General features: G+C 40.2%; 2 protein-coding genes across 3 annotated transcripts in view; both read left to right on the plus strand.

Moving 5' to 3' along the window:
* The window catches only part of tm9sf2 (transmembrane 9 superfamily member 2), a 16,808-nt gene extending 10,249 nt beyond the window's left edge, over nucleotides 1-6,559 (plus strand). Inside the window, exons 10-17 of the mRNA XM_020607600.1 lie at nucleotides 1,357-1,489; nucleotides 1,801-1,920; nucleotides 2,355-2,412; nucleotides 2,554-2,713; nucleotides 3,118-3,269; nucleotides 3,668-3,779; nucleotides 5,057-5,228; nucleotides 6,143-6,559. Of these exons, the coding sequence (XP_020463256.1) occupies nucleotides 1,357-1,489; nucleotides 1,801-1,920; nucleotides 2,355-2,412; nucleotides 2,554-2,713; nucleotides 3,118-3,269; nucleotides 3,668-3,779; nucleotides 5,057-5,228; nucleotides 6,143-6,210 (975 nt within the window). The 3' untranslated portion in view covers nucleotides 6,211-6,559. The remainder of the gene's footprint in view (nucleotides 1-1,356; nucleotides 1,490-1,800; nucleotides 1,921-2,354; nucleotides 2,413-2,553; nucleotides 2,714-3,117; nucleotides 3,270-3,667; nucleotides 3,780-5,056; nucleotides 5,229-6,142) is intronic.
* Nucleotides 6,560-11,774: 5,215 nt separating this feature from the next.
* On the plus strand, nucleotides 11,775-18,411 carry LOC109964354 (ras-related protein ORAB-1-like). 2 transcript variants are annotated; one of them, XM_020607601.1, is made up of 7 exons: nucleotides 11,775-11,935; nucleotides 12,093-12,268; nucleotides 14,918-14,990; nucleotides 15,600-15,695; nucleotides 16,234-16,329; nucleotides 17,154-17,285; nucleotides 17,582-18,411. In XM_020607601.1, the coding sequence occupies exons 2-7, from the start codon at nucleotides 12,255-12,257 to the stop codon at nucleotides 17,780-17,782; spliced, it is 612 nt and encodes a 203-aa protein (XP_020463257.1). In that variant the 5' UTR covers nucleotides 11,775-11,935; nucleotides 12,093-12,254; the 3' UTR covers nucleotides 17,783-18,411. The 2 variants fall into 2 exon arrangements, with proteins under 2 accessions (XP_020463257.1, XP_020463258.1); XM_020607602.1 differs by having other exon boundaries at nucleotides 12,202-12,268.
* The last annotated feature ends 932 nt before the right edge of the window (nucleotides 18,412-19,343 follow it).

Below are 19,343 nucleotides of genomic sequence, written 5' to 3' on the forward strand. Positions count from 1 at the left end.
AAAAACCAGCAAGAGGAAGCTTGATCTTAAAAGTAGACAACCGAAGAAGCCTCACCCTTTCGTTCTGACTTCTTGCTAAAGCCACTCCTCCAAAACACAACGCACACGGCAACACGCACCGCCTGACTGCTACTTACAAATAACAACCCCCCCCACCAAAAAAAAGGCAATACATAACTGATCATTACCTGTCCAGCAGAAATACAGCTACCATGGCATCACTTTTTAGCCATTTTTGTTCTCTCAGTTGTCACCATCGTTCAAAAGCCACACCAAAGTTAATTCTTCCTAGTTCTTCTTGCGGCATCCAACTTCTTTTTTTTTAGTTGTAACTTTGTCAAATCCAGTCTCCGTTTGCTACCAAAAGCTGCTGTGGGTGCCTTCTCTGCAATAGCTAACTAGCTTTAGCTATAAAAACAGAGCGATAACAAGTCTGCCTTCTCAGCCTTGTGGGAGACTCTTGGCTCACAATGAGTGCAAGGGCAGAGCATGTACAAGTAGGAAGTTAGGTTGACGGGCAGGTAGGCCATCCAGTGGTTTTACTCTGCCCGAATAAGATTAGCGGTCAGGCTTTTTCCAGCTCTGCTGCTCCCACAGATGATAGATTTGTTTTCTTTATGGTGTCAGTGCATTTAATGTATTCATTGCCATCAGGATGAAAACAGAATTTCAAGAAATGTAACAAAAAATGCTTCTGAAATGAATCGCCAGCGCTGTGTTACATCACCTTTCCTTTTAATGACATTCAATTGCATGAATCTTTTCACAGTATTATGCACTGTAGGTGGGAAAAGACCTAAACTGTTTGTACTCTTGCATTGAGAAATCATCTTTTTGAACTGATTGACCATTCTCTCATGAAGTTTGGCACAGAAGGAGCCTTCTCCTTGATTGCAGAGACTGAGCCTTCGGTGGATGCTCCTTTTCTACCCAGTCATGATACCCTCACCTGTTACCAATTAACCTGCTGGTTTTGGAATCTTCCAGAACAGAGTTACTGGCATATTCTATATTTGCCTCTGCCCCAACTTTTTGTTTGTTTGTTTCCGGCATCAAATTCTAAAGTTATTTATATTTACAAAATGCAATGAAGTTGGTCAGTGAAAACTGAAAACTTTTTCTTTGTACTTTTGTCAGTTAAAGGTTCGAGCAAATTAACAAGTCACAGATTTTATTATTGCACTTTGGAAAATGTCCCAACTTTTCTGGAAGTGGGGTTATACTTGAACTGTCTTTACTGTCTTATGAAACATAATTAAACACAGCAGTCATGACACTTCAGCAACATGACACAGCTGCTTTAGTGAAGCTGTGTTATTATTCTCATTCTATCTACACATCTGTGTTGTTCTCCAGGAGGATGCTCAGGAGGAGTTTGGATGGAAGCTGGTCCATGGAGATGTTTTCAGACCTCCTAGGAAGGGGATGCTGCTGTCAGTTTTTCTTGGCTCTGGAACCCAGATCTTCATTATGACCTTTGTCACCCTTTGTATGTCTTTTTTTTATCTTCATGATTGTTCATTTAAATAAACAGTCATCGGCGCCAAATTAGTGCCACTTTATGTGTAAAGTGCCTGATAGGTTTATGGCTTTACTGCAGACTCAGCTGCTACAATGTCAGGAGGCGCTTAGCTAGACAGAACGTCTAATAGGGCCCAGAAGGAGAAATGGTATACAGTCAGATGGGACATTGTGAACAGCCATATTATCAAAACAGTCTAAACTCTAGAAATGAGTAATTATTGTTAATTGTAATAATTGTTCATTCTTATTGTACTAAAGTCGTCTCCCCCTCTCCAGTCTTTGCCTGTCTTGGTTTCCTCTCTCCGGCAAACCGTGGGGCTCTGATGACTTGTGCTGTTGTTCTCTGGGTTCTTCTGGGAACTCCAGCTGGATATGTTGCTGCTCGTCTCTACAAATGTACGTGAGAAGAAAAACTGTGTGTGTTGTTGGAGGGAAGAAATAAAGAGAACAGGATGAGAAATGATTCCAGAGCCACACCTATGATTCCAATATTCTGTTTATTATTCTGACAATTACTCAACAAACTGTTTTATGCTGAAGGAAATCAAGGATTTATTTTCAAATCATCAGTTGCTGTTTTCCTTGGACAAAAGTAACATGTAAAGTTAACTAATATTATTATTTAGTAGTAAAACTAATAAATATGCTGAGCATATTTATGATTAAAATCATACTTATCATAAACTATGCAGGTACAATCTACACTGGACTTGCATATATGTAATGTAGAATGTAAATGAAAATAAATGTAATGACATGCCAGAATTCCAGTTAGATTTGATTTCTAAATGTCTGTTTCTTCTTGGTCCCTGTGTTTGTTTCATTTTCAGCTTTTGGAGGAGAGAAATGGAAGACCAACGTTTTGCTGACAGCCTTCCTCTGTCCTGGGTAAACACCTGCTGCGTCTGGCTCATACACCACACATAGCAGACACAGTACTGGTGTAGAAGTTTACAGCATGGCAGAGACACAAACGCTTTATCCTACTCATTAGCTGCCTCATCTAACGTCCTGCCCGTCTCTGCTCAGGGTGGTGTTTACAGATTTCTTTGTGATGAACCTGATCCTGTGGGGTGAAGGGTCTTCAGCAGCCATGCCCTTTGGGACCCTGGTAGCCATATTGGCTCTTTGGTTCTGTATCTCAGTGCCTCTTACCTTTATAGGCGCTTACTTTGGCTTCAAGAAGGCAGTACGTAAACATTAAAACATACTCCACATCCATTCACGTAATAGATTCTGTATTTCTGTAATCACTTAGAGCCATTTCATGTCAGTGGTTGTTTGTAGTGTTCTGTTATATCATCATCAGTTAAAAGTACTTAAGGAACTAAAGAACCAATTGGAACAAATACAGTCTGTTGAGCAGTTTTTGTTGTTAGTGTGTCATCATGATGATGTTCCTTATTTCCTCTGCTCTAAACTAATTTAAGTAAACAGTAACGAATGTAAAGATGCCCATGCTGTGGTTCACATTAGAAAACATAATGCATGTGTCATTTTTAATAGCCTTTGTTTTTTTCCCAGTGACTTTTAGGGTGTACATGTCTTACTGTTTGATTCTCTTTCTCTCTCTGCTGTTACTGATTGTTTAAGGGTATTGAGCACCCAGTGCGGACCAATCAGATTCCTCGTCAAATCCCAGAGCAGTCATTCTACACTAAACCTTTCCCTGGGATCATTATGGGAGGAATTCTTCCTTTTGGATGTATATTTATTCAGCTGTTCTTCATACTGAACTCCATCTGGTAAGAATAAAGACAAAAGGTTGATATTTTTCATAAGGAGGTCGGAATACGTTGTGCACATTCTGGTTTTGTTACTTGAGCTACTGTATGTCTGAAAAGCTGAGAATCAGTTCAGCCCTGTTTAGGATAAATATGACAAATAGAACAATATACAATCAAATTTTTGTGAAAGTCTTATAAAAGACAGAAAAAGTTCATCTAATTTGACATAGCTGGAGATTAGCGACATGTCAAGGGGTTAAATTCTTTTAACATCTGTTGTTTCTCTGCCCATCAGTTTTTATTGACCAAATATTGTGGCAGACTGTCCAGAACGTGTGTTTTCATCCTGCAACGTTTTTAATTTATCTGTTCTGTTTACTGGAGTCCACTCAGATAAGACTTGTTCTGTTCTCCAGGTCCCATCAGATGTACTACATGTTTGGCTTCCTTTTCCTGGTCTTCATTATCCTGGTCATCACTTGCTCTGAGGCCACCATCCTGCTCTGCTACTTCCACCTATGTGCCGAGGTAGACGGCACAATTAATGCGATATCTTTAATATTCACATTATCATGTTTATGTTTCACTGATGTTTAGTTTTTCGTTGTCGCTGCCTTTAATTTCTCCATGATGAATTCACCTTTTTGAATCTCTTGGAACAGCTGTTTTTACTGACATGCTTCAGCACAACGTTAATGTAATATCCAAAATGCAATGAAGGAAATTGGCGACACAGATGGTGAGGCAGTGTACTGAAGCCAGATTTTAGAATGATCCTTTTAACAGGTTTAGATCCACCTCATATCAAACAAATAATGCATCCACAATGTGATAAGAAGAAGAAGCTTTATTTTATTCTCATTGTAACATTGTGACATGTACAGCGAAATTTTGTTTGGAGCCGAGGGTTCAGTGTCTTGTCCAAGGACACTTTGACATGTGGACTGCAGGCACCGAGACTCTAACCTTCTTCCGGTTGGGAGACGGCGGCTCTACCCACCGCACCACTGTTGCCCCTAAGCATTGATTCAATTCATTAAGCACCTCTCTGTTTTAAGAGATACTGGCCAACTCAGATCAGGCCATGCCATCATAAATCTTTAGGGCCCCACAATAAGTAACCCCAGTTTCCAACCATAACCTAAATGCACATACAGTAATTTTGTAGCCATATCATTACCTGGGACACTATTCTCCAGTCCTAATGTATCGTATCATGTGCCCATTTCAGAACATTTCTCCACTCCGACCTTAATACAAAGCATCCCAGATACATGGTGACTTGACACTGTATTTGTATTATATTTGTTAAACAGTGGCTGGCCCAGGCAGCCTGCTCAGCCTTCCAATCACTGTCACTGTTTTATCAAGGTTGGCAGTCAGAAGAAAACTACACCTGAAATGATCCCTCTGAATCAAAAACTGTATCATAAGCAACACCAGTATGAATTATGTGTGGGTGCAGTTTCACTGGAGTCTCACTGGACCCTCTGGGCTGGCTGAAAAAGTGTTGATATAGAAGCTTAAAATCTCTGGGAATTAGCTAGAATGTTATTAGGCTGCTTATCAGGTTCTAATACCTGCTGGCTGCTTAACAGTGGCTTTGTTATAGCTACATGTTGAGATATGATTTGGATTTACTGTGATTGAGTTATAACTCACCAGCTCTGACCGGCAGTTCTTGGCTCTAGATACCAGACTCAGTATGTTAGTGGCCACTTGTTTAAACCCTGTCACTCAGGTCCTACATTTACAAAACTGTTTCTTCCTGTACATCTCAACTCTGGCTTGTCTCCTTTTCACAGGACTATCACTGGCAGTGGCGTTCTTTCCTGACCAGTGGCTTCACTGCTGTCTATTTCCTGGTCTATGCCATTCATTACTTCTTTTCTAAGCTGCAAATCACAGGACTGGCTAGCACCATCTTGTACTTTGGATACACCATGATCATGGCTCTCATCTTTTTTTTATTCACTGGTAGGTAAATAAAGGGGGTTGTCGTGCGGTTGATGATGGTTGATGTCTTTTGGATCATTTTAGAGGAAGGGAAACCTTGCTGTCAGGAGTGAGGTATTTTTAGATTTGACTTACTGATATCAATGCCATTTTTAGATCACCGGTGTCCTTGATGCTATATCACCGTGTAACTGAGGACAGAGTCTAAACTAAAGTCTAGTTTATCATGAATTTTACAAGAGTGTACAACTGCAGAGGACTGGGATAATTCCAGGTTGGCACAGCTGTGTTTGTACAATTCAACGAAAGGTACATTCATTAACTTACATTTTAAATATTTTTTATGAGTGATATATTTAATCATTCTTTTTATTTACATTTGAGCCATTATTTCAAATTAATTAATTAGTTAATGACAGTTCAGTTTATCAATTAATCATTGATGATCTTTCTGATGGTTAACAATTATTGACCGAGTTAATCACTGCTGATGATGGTTCACAGGTACATATGATAATTAATGGTTCAGGTGCTATAAATACCTGCAGCTGTGCATAGCAATGAAGTGAAATACAGTCAACTGACATGCAAATGGATGATTTCTCTTTAACTGTGGAAGTGGAAATGGGGCTTGTGCATGATGTTTTATGCCTTTGGGCCCAGGTCTCATTGAGAGCCCTGGGCTAATGGCCTTAGATCAGGTCGGTTCTAAAAAACGCTGCACAATTTGAACAGTATGTCTTGCGGTGTCCTGAAATGGTAACATGTTGAGAATTACAGTATGATAGGCATGAATGTATGAAACACCAGTGTTGAGTCACCGGTTCTCACGCACTGCCCCTAAACCTCATCAGGTGATAGAGTATATTATGCTGATCTTCTGCTAGGATTAAGTAAACCTCTATTTATTGTAGGTGTCTGTTCTTTGTCGTCAGGTACAATCGGCTTCTTTGCCTGTTTCTGGTTTGTTACCAAGATCTACAGTGTGGTCAAAGTGGACTGAAGGCTCCGAACACAACAGACTATATATTGCTGGACGTTGCTTTTTCCCATCAACCTTTGGAACATTAAACAGTCAAACTGATCAGAACATGAAAATCTGAACCTTCATCTCCTCGTTTCCTCAAGCAGAGATGATTCTGCTTCAGATAAATGACAAGTTTTCTTTGTTTTGTGTGCCTGTAGTGTTCATGTGCAGGGGTGTGTACACACGGGGTTGTAATTTTGTACGTCCAGAGACTGTGGCAGCAGTCATATCATGCATTATTATTTTTTATGCATTTTATGATCCATGCACAGTGTTTTCCGATGTGAGACAAATAAAGCTTTGAGGGTGTGCTTCCTAACAAGTACTTTCTGAGACTTGGCTCGTTAGTATTTGAAATGATGCTCCCTCATGATATGTGTGCAGCGCATCTCTGAAATGTCTGTTACTTAAGAGGATTAAGGCCACCGCAAAAAAAGAAAGAAATTGTTCGGATTTGTTTTTTTTACTGAGAATTCTGAGAAAAATGTCAGAACTCAAATTTTGTACAATGGCCCTAATCCTCTTCCATACTTTGTGGTCCCCAGTTTTCTCTGTTTTTTGTGGAACATTTTTCATTTCTGTGAGGTGTCTGGGGATAATCGAAGACTTCGCTACTGACCACTTGTGGAAGAGGTGCAGGTTCAGCCAACTCACCAAGTGCACTCCATCACACACTTGGGGTGAAGCAGTCTGTCACTGATGGAGCTGCCCAGTGCTGCCAGAGTCCCACCACAGGGTGGGAGGCAAAACATGATGATGATGATGATGATGAAAAGAACAATGAATCCGCCATCGGCACAACACCCCTGGTTACAGCTAGCAAACCTGTACTGTACTGTCTACTGTCATAACCATAAATGGTAAGTAGACTTCATTTAGTGTAGGAAATGGCCAACAACTCAATTCAGACACATGGTGCAGATTATTTTAAATTTATTGAAATGACTTATCCTCCTAGGCTGCTACTACCTTGCATTGCCAGTGGTTAAGGTTAGCCACTGCACAACATGGTCCATATTCATTAAGGACAATGAGGGTAGTGGATACTGGCCTGGCATGATGAAGATACATAGATAGATACACACTGTACATACTGTATGTATACACACACACACCTATATACATATTTTTGTGTGTATGAAAGATGTGTGAGGTAAAATTGTACACAGGAAAGCATTGTGGCAGCAACCGAACCAAACTCTGCCCGACAGTGAAAAAGAGATTTCATTTAAAACCTTGATGGAGACCTAAATGGGTGTCAACACATTAGCTTAACTGCCTTCCCTGTTTGCAGGTTCCTACCAGAGAGTACAGGTTAGTCAGAGCAGGCGCGAAAGGGTGGGTATTTGTTAGTTGGTTTTTTTTTGTTGTTGTTAAATCAAAATACACAAATATCAAAAAAAAGTTAAGTGACAGTTGCTAGAATAATCAAGACAAGTCTTTAATCCATTTATGAATGTTTATGAGATACAGTAGCAAAGCTTTCTTGTAATCACATTAAAAAACCGATTCCTGGAGAGCTGAGTGTATTTTGAAATGAGATGTTTACTGCAGACATAGAAATCCAGGAGTTGTAACAAATGATTCCTATGAGTATTGCAAAATTCTCAAACTTAATGCTCTTACTGTTTCTCCTCTGTTTTTGCCTCTGTGTATGAAATGTGCTATATAAATAAAGTTTGCTTTGCCTAAAATAACTCGGATATAAATAAAAATGCAATTGTGGTAGAATTTAAGTACATTTATTCAAATATTGTACTTGAGTACAATTTTAAAGGTGCTACTAAGTAATACTGTAGTGTTTCTATATTGCCAGCTTTATACTTCTACTACATGTCAGAGGTAAATATTGTATTTTTTACTCCATAACATTTGTCTGACAGCTAGTTACTAGCATGTTTTCCAATTAACCAGATTTTCTCACTCTTCCTGTCCAGTGAAATCCATGTATCTCCAAACTTGATGATTTTGAACTTTTCTGACAAACTGAAGAATAAAGTGTTCATTTAAGGTTGGAGAAAATTCTCCTGCGTTTTACTGTACCAATCAAGTGTTTGGACACAGTATACCCATTCATTTCAGTGGGACAGTGTGTCCAAACGTCTGGCAGGTAGTGCACGGCACACTGCTGTAGATTAAGTGATAAACAGTATATTAAGAAGTTAAACTCAGTGCAGCCAGTGGCCTTTTAGTTCCCTAAAGGAACATTCTAATAAGCGTTTTAATTGCTTTATACCAATGCTCAGGTAATTTACTTGGCACAGAAGTTATAGAAGACAGTCGGGGAAAACATTCATTTTGATTATTTCTGCTCTGCCCACAAAGTGTTCACTATCAGGTGAAATCTCTGGTAGTTTAGCTTAATTTAGGGCCATTTATCTCAAATATCTTCTCAGCAGGGGAAGTTGTATTTATACCAGGATATTTCAGGCCATCTTTCTTCCAAATCCCGTCTAGTCATTGCATTAGGTAGGTAGTTTTTAACTTGTCTGAAAGCTGAAAGTGCAAGTCATTTTCATGTCTTGTGGCGCATTAGTGTCCCAAGATCATCTGGTTGCTGATCACCACCGTGTGGGTTTGAGATTTTTAAAATGTGTTTTTAAAGCAGGTGATGACAAAATGACACCTTTCTTCACATTTACTGCTGCTGTGTACCTGTACATTTTACATTACAATATAATAATCCCATAAAAAGTCTTTATCAGTGAACTTCATCTAAAGTGCAGAAAAGAGAACAAACCTGGACCAGGATCAGTATTTGCTGTGACCCCCACTTTGTCTTTAAAACGGCACCGGGTCTCCTCGGTACACTTGCACACAATGATGATCCTTATCCTTTCCAGGTACTTGGCAGGTTGTTCCAGCATCTTGGAGAACCTGCCACAGTTCTTCTGTGGCTTTAGGAGCCTTGGTATCCACTGTGTCTTATAATCTTAGACTGACTTGTCATGCTGTGGACTGAAGAAGCCTCCCTGGTACTGATGATGTAGAAGAACCTAAACATCTAAAGTGTTTCAAACTTTTGAATCATACTGCACATAAACGTCAGTCAGTGTACACAATGTTTCACTTGTCTGTGTTAGGTTGATGGGTTAAACTACAAATAATAATAATTAAAAAAAAAAAAAAGATCTGTCAAAACAAATGTTTCCACTTCAGGTCATGAATAAGACACCAAATTCTACCATTTTATTGCACTGAGTGTAAAGTGCCTGAAAATCAAATATTTGTACATAGTTTTTTAACATTTACTTGATTTATTTTTCCTTCAGAGTGAGGGGTGATCAGTACGTTGTCCAACATTTTGGAACTCGATTAAAGGTTCAGTGGAACATAACCACATCCAAACACACAAACAGCTGAGGGGAGATAAACAGGTGGGTTTGAACATTTGAAACAATGGATTAGTCTTAAAGGGGTTTCTCCACAAAACTTTATAATATAAATGTTACTGTGAACTGGAGGAAGATCCTCAATGTCAGTTACAGAGTCTACTATATGCTACAACTGCTGTATCTAAAAAAAGTCCATACCTACCAAGAACACTGCATTTAAAAAAGTTCTTCAAACATATTGGTTCTTCTTTACTCGTTATTGTACATTTAAAACATGCAGCAACTTTGTATCAGTTGACTCACTTGTGCCACTTGTAGCAGTTGCCAGTTCTTGTGTAATTGTGCTGGCATGAGCTGTTTCACACCTACTGTGATGACACAGCCATGACTCATGATACACTCATGAACTCAGGACAGAAACTTCTGGATTTATGAGAAACGTAGGCTATATTGCTCATTTGTTATGTGGTATATTATTTACACTAACTACTGTGAGGAGGGTAAATAAACTCAGGGTGTGGTGTAAAAAAAAAAGCAAATCAACAAGGTATGCTACTGGAAAGTAAATTGATATGTCAAACTGGTCCAATTTAATTGCGATGTGACCGGAAATAATACTCATGTCTTTGTAAATAAAAGTGTCACTGTAGGCTAGAGCAGTGTTTCCCAACCACCGTTCCTCCAACTGGGTCCTGGAGGAAACTCCGACCCAGATGAAGGCCCTAGCATGAGTAGTGGTGAGAAGAAAGCAAAAAGGTGAGCTCAAGACAATACAATGAAAGTTATCTTAACCTTTGGATTCACCTATACTGGGGAACCAACTGAGCTAATTCCGCTATGCCTGGTGTGCGGGGAACGAGCTAATTCCGCTATGCCTGGTGTCCGGGGAAAAATCATCAAACAGTGACATGGTTCCAAGTAAACTTAAATGCCATCTCTAGACAAAACACCCATCACTTCAAAATAAAAACACAGACTATTTTGTTCAACTGCATTAATGAGGAAAACCGCCACGAAAAGTGAAAAAGCACTTAAAGCTAGCTACCAAGTTGCTGAACTCATCTGAATGACCTGAACACAGGAATGCAAGGCCGAAATGAAAACCTACTCACGAGTACAGATGAAATAAAGGGATTTTGATCAAAAGTGCAGCTCTGATCAAGGTCAAAGTGTTTATTTGTCATATGCACAGTTAGGAAACATGTTTCCCTGTACAATGAAATTCTTACTTTGCCGTCCACATGAATGCCACAAAATAGAAATTAAATATAAAGTAGATAAATAAGCAACACAAAATCTAAGGCACTTTAGATCCTCACTGATGTGGACACCCAGGTACTTGAAGCTGCTCACCCTGTCTACTTCGGGCCCCCAGATGAACAGTGGCTGATGAGATCTCCTCTCCTTCCTCATGTCCACTATCATCTCCTTCGTCTTGTCCATGTTGAGGCTGAGATTATTGTCCTTGCACCAAGACACCAGACCGGCCACCTCCCTCCTGTAGGCTGCTTTGTCCCCACGGAAAGTGCCAACCTTAACATGTTCCCACACACCCAGATATGGCAGGGTGTCAACAGTGCTGCACTGTGTGAGACAATAGGTAAACATCTGCAAAGTCTTGAGTAGAAATCGTCATGTTATTTCCCTTCACTTTCCACTGGTTGCCTTTACTGGGTTAGGAACCCATACAGCTCAACTGCAGTTGAAAAGGACTTTGCAGGAGCATGAAGAAATAACTGAACTGAGACAAAATTGTGGTCTAAAAATGAGCTTTGCTAATCTACCTTTGGACAGTTCTTGGCTGACTGCTGCCAAGGATTTCCCCATTCTGGCAAACAAAGCTATTTCAGTTCTGCTCCCTTTCTCCACAACCCGTCTGTGCTAGGTGGGCTTTTCAAGCATGACTGCTATAAAGATGAAAAAAGAGAGAGACTGTTGAGGATGATCTTCATGTGTGTCTTTCTTCAATTCCTGCAAGAATATCAGCTTTGTGTTCAACTAAACAGGCCCAGGTTTCACACTAAGTAAATTGAGACTAGATTTTCATTATATCTCAATAAATATACTTTTTGTGACATTTTGTTTGGTGGTGTGCCTTGTGATTTTTATAATGTAAAATATGTGCCGTGGCTCAAAAGGTTGGGAAACACTGGGCTTGAGCATAAGCAGAAAGCCCAGTAGGCTACAAAGTGCACTTTGAGGTTTCTGCTGGGGCCGGAAGTTGTGTGTAACGTGCAGCTGTGTGAGCCGGGCAGTGTGTGACTCCTCTGTGCCACGTTTCACTTAATGACGTAATCTTCCTAAGGTCTGACAGGTCGCCGCTGCAGTAACGTTAACGACACTCAGAGACAGAGAGAGCTGCGCTGGTTAGTCACACGTTTAACACACATTTGATTGTTTTTTCTCAGTAGATTTACGGCTGTAGAAAGAGTTGACGTTCTGTTTTTAGACACTAGCCATCTGTTAGTCCTGACTCGGCTACGCAACTGTCTAATGTTAGCTTTTTCCTGGTTGGAGCTACAGCCATTTTGGATTTTTCCAGAGAAACAACTAGCCGGCCGTGCTTTGGGGAGCAGAGTAAGCTAACGCTAGCCGCTGTTCATATTTCCATAACATTGCGGTTTATCTGCAGACAAGAAAAATAGACCTTTTTCAAGAGGGGACACGCCATACATCGAGTCAACAATGAATCCAGAATAGTAAGTATCATACTGAACAACGATGTGTTACATTTTAGACACCTAAGCAAGATTAGCTGCCTCTGTGCTAATAAGTAAAGTTAGCATTGGCTAATAACTTAACATTGGCAGCTGAGGTAAGTTAGCGGCTAACATCAGCAGACATACATGTCCACGTGTCAGCCTCAAATACTGTGGTTATTCTTAAGGGATATTGGTGGAGTGATATTAAACAGCAGGCGATATATGGTTATTTATAAAACAGAGTGTTTGTTTTGGCCTTATAAACGTAACATTAGCTAGTTATCCAGCTGTTGGGTCCAACGACAGCAGCTTCCCTCACTCCGGGTTCATTTCTCCGGTTAAGCTGACTGTTTACTGAGGGCTAACAGTTTCATAAGCCGACTGTTTACTGAGGGCTAACAGTTTCATTTAGCTAGCAGGCACTTTTGGCAGCAACATCGAGCCTTAACTCATTAAATAAATAAAACCATAATGACTTGACATTTAGAGGTGCCCCTCATGCTATTTGTAGATTGACGACACCTATAACTCGCTGGTTATACTTGGCAGACTTTAGTCCAACCGTCAGTTTCGGTCTGTGTCATTTGGACTTAGCCTGCCTGTCTGTCCCTGGTACTGTTAGCACACAGACACTGTTCCTGTCGTGGTCTATGTGCAGGTACGTGGTTTTAGGCTTTACCTGGCTGGTTGATTATGGCTTACTTTTCAGTCAGATGGTCTAGTTACTCAGTGCTGAAGCAGTCATGTGTAGGTCACATGCCACAGGACAAGCCCTCAGTTTCCACACAGCAGTGTTAAGCAATCACTTGCTTCAGCTTTCAGAAATGTTCACAATTGCAAACAAGCAATTATTGGACTCCAGGAATTTCCAAATTGCACAGTTTGACACATCACTGATGAATTTGGATTTTCTATTGGACACCTTGGTGCACCGATACAGAATTGGACTTGGCAGATTTGAGGTCAGAGGAACATGCTGTATTGAGTAAAGTAACAAAGTGGACTCTACCTAGTTCGAACCCCAGATTTTTCATACTTGTGTTTTTGGTCAGATTGGTATCATTGTCAGAATTGTGTTGAGAAACTTGTCAGTCTTTCATATGGATGATCATTGTCCACAGTTACAGGCTTAATGAACAGGGAATAACTGGATTTTATTTCTGTGACCAGGAGAGAAACAGAGATGGTTCTGGGAGGCAGGATGCTACTTAGACTACCAGGCTCAGCTGATGTGTGAGAAACTGCATTCCCTCCACTAATGATGCTGATGGAATAAGAATAGATTTGCTGCCAAGTGCCAATTACTAGTTATACTACAATACTGTTAATTTGAGGTTATTATAGAAAACAGGCATGGTTCATCATTCGGCTTTGTGTGGGTAAGTTTGCTTGCTGGGATTTATTTGTAATGGGACACCAACATCCCACTCCTGCCTGGAGGTAGTACGTTGCCCTTTCTACAACTTGTGTCTTTGCTCAGTGGTTCACACATTGTGATATGCAGGAGGAGTCCTTACAAATAAAGAAAAGTGTACTGTTGGTTATTTTGCCAGGCTGCTGAATCTCTGCTTAGGCTTCTTATTAGTCTTACTTTGGTCCCGGTAAGGATCCTTAGAAAAATAAAACAGAAGCAGAAAAAGACTGAAGACTAGCAGGTCTTTGACAGAGCAGTCTGTTTGACGTTTCTATAGCTACACACACAGGCATTGTGTGTGTTTTGGGAAGTGAGAGATTATTATTATATTTCTTTATATGGGTGCGAGTGTAATTTAGACCTGTATATTGTCTACAGGCGGCCTCGACCAACCTTGTTGCATGATATTGTTATGGGATGATTAGTGCTGTTGCAGAATGACGTAAAGTCAGTATGCGAGTCGTCCTATAGCTCAGCAGTACTATTTGAAAGTGAAACCTGAGCATCTATCATTGTGGCCTATAACGACAGACTACATAATCCCAGGAACTGAAAGTTCCTCCACTCTGTCCAGGAGAAGTTCCTACTCAGTAGTCGGAACAGTTTGTACTGTTATATAAGCCACAGATGCATAATGAGGAGATAGGTAACGGGTCACCCTCCTCTTCTATATAGTACCCTCAGGCTGAAAGAGACTAGAAACAGCTACAAACATGCAGTAATGTTTTGCATATCTTTGCAGTTGTTTTGCCTATTTGTGGCTGTGTTGCAGTCAGTGTTCCTGCTGCCTCTGTCTGTGGTCATTTAGCCTCTCTTCCGGGATCTTGTGCCTATTCTGAAATGTGGTCTGTAAACACGAATCGCTGAATTGAAGACATGGAGTAGAGAAGGTACAGCATGGTGCTGAGAAACAATGAATTACTCCTTTGTGCTGTTTGTCCAGGGCCTTCCACTTGGCTTCACATGTTCAGCCCCTTCCTGAACTTCCTTCTGAAAATTGTCTCAAATAATTCCTTTCCTTATAAAATGTAAACCTTTCAGGTACTTTGTCACAGTGTTGAACTGAAATTGACATTAAATGTAGGATGTTTTACAAGTAAATGTCCCATCACTACTATGAATTAGCAGTGTCACCCTGTTTCTAAGCCTTACAATGGGCGATCTGTAACTCGCTCACTTGGTTGTCCATTTCGTACTATTCTCTAACTAGTGTTTTTACTCTCCTGTCACAGTGACTATTTATTCAAGCTGCTCCTGATTGGTGACTCTGGTGTTGGGAAGTCTTGCCTCCTTCTCCGATTTGCTGTAAGTTTTCCCCCCAAATAGCACAAACACCATGGTTTTATATGAACTCCCTTGAGCAGAAGTCAGTCATTTTCTATTGTAAGTTTGACAATGCAGTGATTTTATTGTTGGACAACAATGCATCTTAGCTGTCTTAACTTATTTACTTAAATATAAAAGAGAGTTATTGTAAACGGGACATGATTCCTACGTGTGTCTGTAATTTATATTTTTGCAATCATTACATTGCCTGATTCAGTGAGCCAGTACACAGGCCAGAGACACCAGCTGTGCTGTGAGATCAGCTATACTGACATCTAAAATGTGGTGTGAAATGAAGTTACCCCTCTCTGGCTGTCTTCAGTGTTGTCACACACAAACACACAACTGTTGTTTGTTTGAAGGTGTTACAGTTAAGAGCAGACAAGAGGTTTATGTTTAGGTTCATTTTAGTAATGATCCCATTGTTTGTTCTGTTTTCTTAAAGGCGACATATATTGCTCAAGAATTGTGATCTCAGATCTGAGTGGGGGGGGGATCACGATTCATATTTTACCCAGAATTGTGCGGCCCTGCTGTATAGTGAACAGGGTGTGCGATCAGTCTAATGTTGACTCTGTTTCTCTGCAGGATGACACGTACACAGAAAGTTACATTAGCACTATTGGTGTGGACTTCAAAATACGAACCATAGAGCTAGATGGGAAAACCATTAAACTTCAGATTGTAAGTAACCTGTTGCATATTAGTGAACATAGTTCTGTCCTCTGGACGTGTACAACTCAAAACATTCATGTTAATGATTATGTTCATTAGCATTTCGTTTTTTAAAATGACTTGACTAATCATTTGTTTATTAAACATTAAAAAAACATCAGAAATACCCTTCACAACGTTGCAGAGCCAGATGTGATGTCTTCAGATGTTTACTTCGACCATAAATCCAATTTTATCAGTAAAAAGGAGTAAGAATGCTGACCATAAATCCAATTTGCCCAAATTGGTTTTATCAGTAAAAAGGAGTAAGAATGCAAAGAGTTAAATGAGATGATGTGTGAGCAGTTCATTAAGTTGATGGTGAAATTCATCCCACTAAGATTTCAGAGTCTTACGAGAATGAAGTTCTGTTAGGAAGCACTAAATCAAGTCACATGTATAGCCAGTACTGGTGAAAATGAATCAAAGGTTTTTTTAAGGTGTGTTCCTTTTGTCTTGGTTGTGACAAATCCAATCATCAACCATATCCTTGGTTTTCCCTTGACAGTGGGATACGGCGGGTCAGGAGAGGTTTCGTACAATCACATCCAGCTACTACAGAGGCGCTCATGGTATCATTGTAGTGTACGATGTCACAGACCAGGTCAGTGTAACACCGTGCTGTTCATACTTATCACAGCTCATATACTAGGAGATGAGTGTTTGCCTTAAAAAGACAATGTGTTTATTGGATGTGTGAGCTCTGAAGGAGCAGGTCTGTAAAATAGTTTTCTTTTGCCACCCAGGGGCACTACAGGCACGGTTTATCTTTGATTTAGATTAGATTCAACTTTATTGTCATTACCCATGTACAAGTACAAGGCAACGAAATGCAGTTTAGCATCTAACCAGAAGTGCAGAGTGCACAGTATCTACAGTCAGTACAGTCAGAACTAATTTACTGATGGATATGTACAACTGATATTTACAGTGAGATATGTAGGGTAAGATGTGAATCTCAGCCAAATTCATTATATTTCAGCAAATCCCATGTCTGTGTCTCCCCATAGAATTCCATTCAGTATTTAACATTCACTTTTATCATATTGGAGGACATCAGTACACTGCTGTACTGGCTGTAGTTATTATTTAGAGATCACTCTCTTCAACAGACATGTGAGGAAGAGGCTTCACTTGTCTTCATTATGCTTGAAGTTTTCCCAAATTGGAACTTTTCTAGCACTTGACCTGTGAATGGATCCATAGCTTCTGTGTAGTGGTCAAATTTCATAAATCATATTTAATAATCACTCGTCACAGTGCTTTCTCTTGTATCATGTTGTCTTAGTTCTGACTTTGTCAGAAGAGTCAGTGCACACAGGTCTTAAAACACATCCATATTGCATTAAGTCTTAAATTCTGCTCTGTAAAGACGGCTGAGGTCCTGTAGTAGAGGAAGACTAATGTTTGTCTGTTTTCCTTTTTCAGGAGTCCTTCAACAATGTCAAACAGTGGCTACAGGAGATTGACCGCTATGCCAGTGAAAATGTAAACAAGCTGCTGGTTGGGAACAAGTGTGACCTGACAACAAAGAAGGTGGTGGATTACACAACAGCAAAGGTAATAATGAACCTGGGTATTTACTGCTGCTCACACAAGCTGCTATGTATGTATAGCATCGTGGCCAAAAATATTGACTTCCCTGCAATAATTCTGTCCAGTCCATTTTTGGGTTTTTTGTGTTGTTCCAATGCAAACAAAAGAAATGACCGGTATGACTTTTTGTGTACCAGCTACGTATGTCTCATCTGCTTATTGGTGCTTTTCTTTGCACTGAGTCAAAAATAAAAAGTAAAGAACCTCACTGCAAAGCACCATGTGTAAACCCCTGTCCTCTGTCTCTGCTCTGTGTCCAGGAGTTTGCAGACTCTCTAGGCATCCCCTTTTTGGAAACTAGTGCCAAGAACGCTACCAATGTGGAGCAGGCCTTCATGACCATGGCTGCTGAAATCAAGAAGAGGATGGGCCCTGGGGCCACAGCCGGAGGAGGGGAGAAGTCCAATGTGAAGCTGACCCCCGGCACTACTGTCAAGCCTTCATCAGGAGGGTGCTGCTGAGAAAGAAACCACTTCCACTTTGACTCCAGCTTACCCTGCGGGCCTGTCGGCCCGGCTGTCATCCTCCTGTAAACTCCACTGTGTACCTGCAAAGTTCCCTTAAAACAGACAGGACAGGAAAGGCACGAGTCACATGTGTTGCCTGTATTTGTACTGTACATAGTGTAGCCGCACTACCAAAAACAAATCGAGCATCCTTCTTGATATACCCCCCATTAGACCTCAGAGACGACTTTATTTGGCCCTCTGAAAGCAGGTTCATGAGAGGAGTGTGTGTTTCTTTACATTCCTACAGCAGGGGTGGCAAATGAATCAGTTTCTTTCAGGTTTCTGTTTGTATGGACCTCTTCTGTTTCTCATTTCCCTGTGATTATGTTGCTCTTTGCATCAGAATGTGTCTGTCAGTCTGTCCCCATTTGAAGATTGTTTTTTTTTTTATTAATTGTCTCAACCTCTGCACAGCAGTGTCTCACTGTCCAGCATCTAAAATCTAGTGCAACAGTATATGTACATAAACATTGTGTGTATAAATATATATATGTAAGATCTGATTTACCAGTTCTGTAGTGTTCAGTTGGGAAAGTCTTGACTCTTTCTCTCTGCATTAAATTTGTGGCTAAAGACAATTGTAAGTTTGTTGCTCAACATGTAACACTTCAACTGAAAATAAATATTATACTACCCGACTGTATAGAATGTGAGGAACTGTCTTTGTAAACCTGTTTGTTTATTCTGCATTCATTTGGCACATACTGTGCCATTTAATGGGGTCTGTTTGCAAATTTCTGTAATCTCAGTCGCATATACTCAAGCATAACATTATGACCACCTGTACATCTGTGCACTTCAATGCAACACTTCTGCCTTAACATTTGTGTTTATGAAGCTCAAAATGTTTGTTTTTGCTGAGATTGTCAAATGTATAAATTCAATTATATGTTCATTACTGAGGTCGTAGTTAAAGGTGGTGTTCAATGGTCTTATACTTGTAAAAGCGTTGTACAGCACACACAAAGCGCTTTCACATTATTCACCCATTTGCACTCCCAAACTAGTGACATCACCGGGAGCAAAGTGTCTTGCTCAAGGACACTTCGACACGTTGACTGGACAAGCCAGGAATCGAACCACTAATCCTCTGGTTAGGAAACGACCCGCTCTACCTCCTGAGCCACAGTGTTGTACTGGACTACGTGATATTCAGAGGTGTCTGTATATTTTTGTCCTGCCCATTGACATACATGAGAGGGTCAGAATATTAAAACTAAAACCAAAAACAAATATTTTGAGCTTCATAAACACAAATGTTAAGGCAGAAGTGTTTCACTGAAGTGAATACAGATGTACAGGTGGTCATAATGTTATGCCTGGTCGGTGTATATAAAATCCAATGTCCTCTTCTTTTCATAATAAAGGAATACAATGTCCTCTTCTTTTCATAATAAAGGGAACTACATTCAGTTTGAACAGAACTTTGGGACCAGTGTTTGCTGTTTGGGTTGTGCTCTGTTGTACAACTGCGTATGAAGATCATGTCACAACACAGACGTGTATTTGGACA

Source organism: Monopterus albus, unplaced genomic scaffold (assembly GCF_001952655.1).
Source record: "Monopterus albus unplaced genomic scaffold, M_albus_1.0 scaffold87.1, whole genome shotgun sequence".
NCBI classification, from domain to species: domain Eukaryota; kingdom Metazoa; phylum Chordata; class Actinopteri; order Synbranchiformes; family Synbranchidae; genus Monopterus; species Monopterus albus.

Bases quoted from the DNA above. Each gene is read 5' to 3' on its own strand.
- LOC109964354 (XM_020607601.1), top strand. The intron at 14,991-15,599 runs GTAAGTTTTCCC...GTTTCTCTGCAG, and splicing joins GCCTCCTTCTCCGATTTGCT to GATGACACGTACACAGAAAG. The intron at 15,696-16,233 runs GTAAGTAACCTG...TTCCCTTGACAG, and splicing joins AAACCATTAAACTTCAGATT to TGGGATACGGCGGGTCAGGA.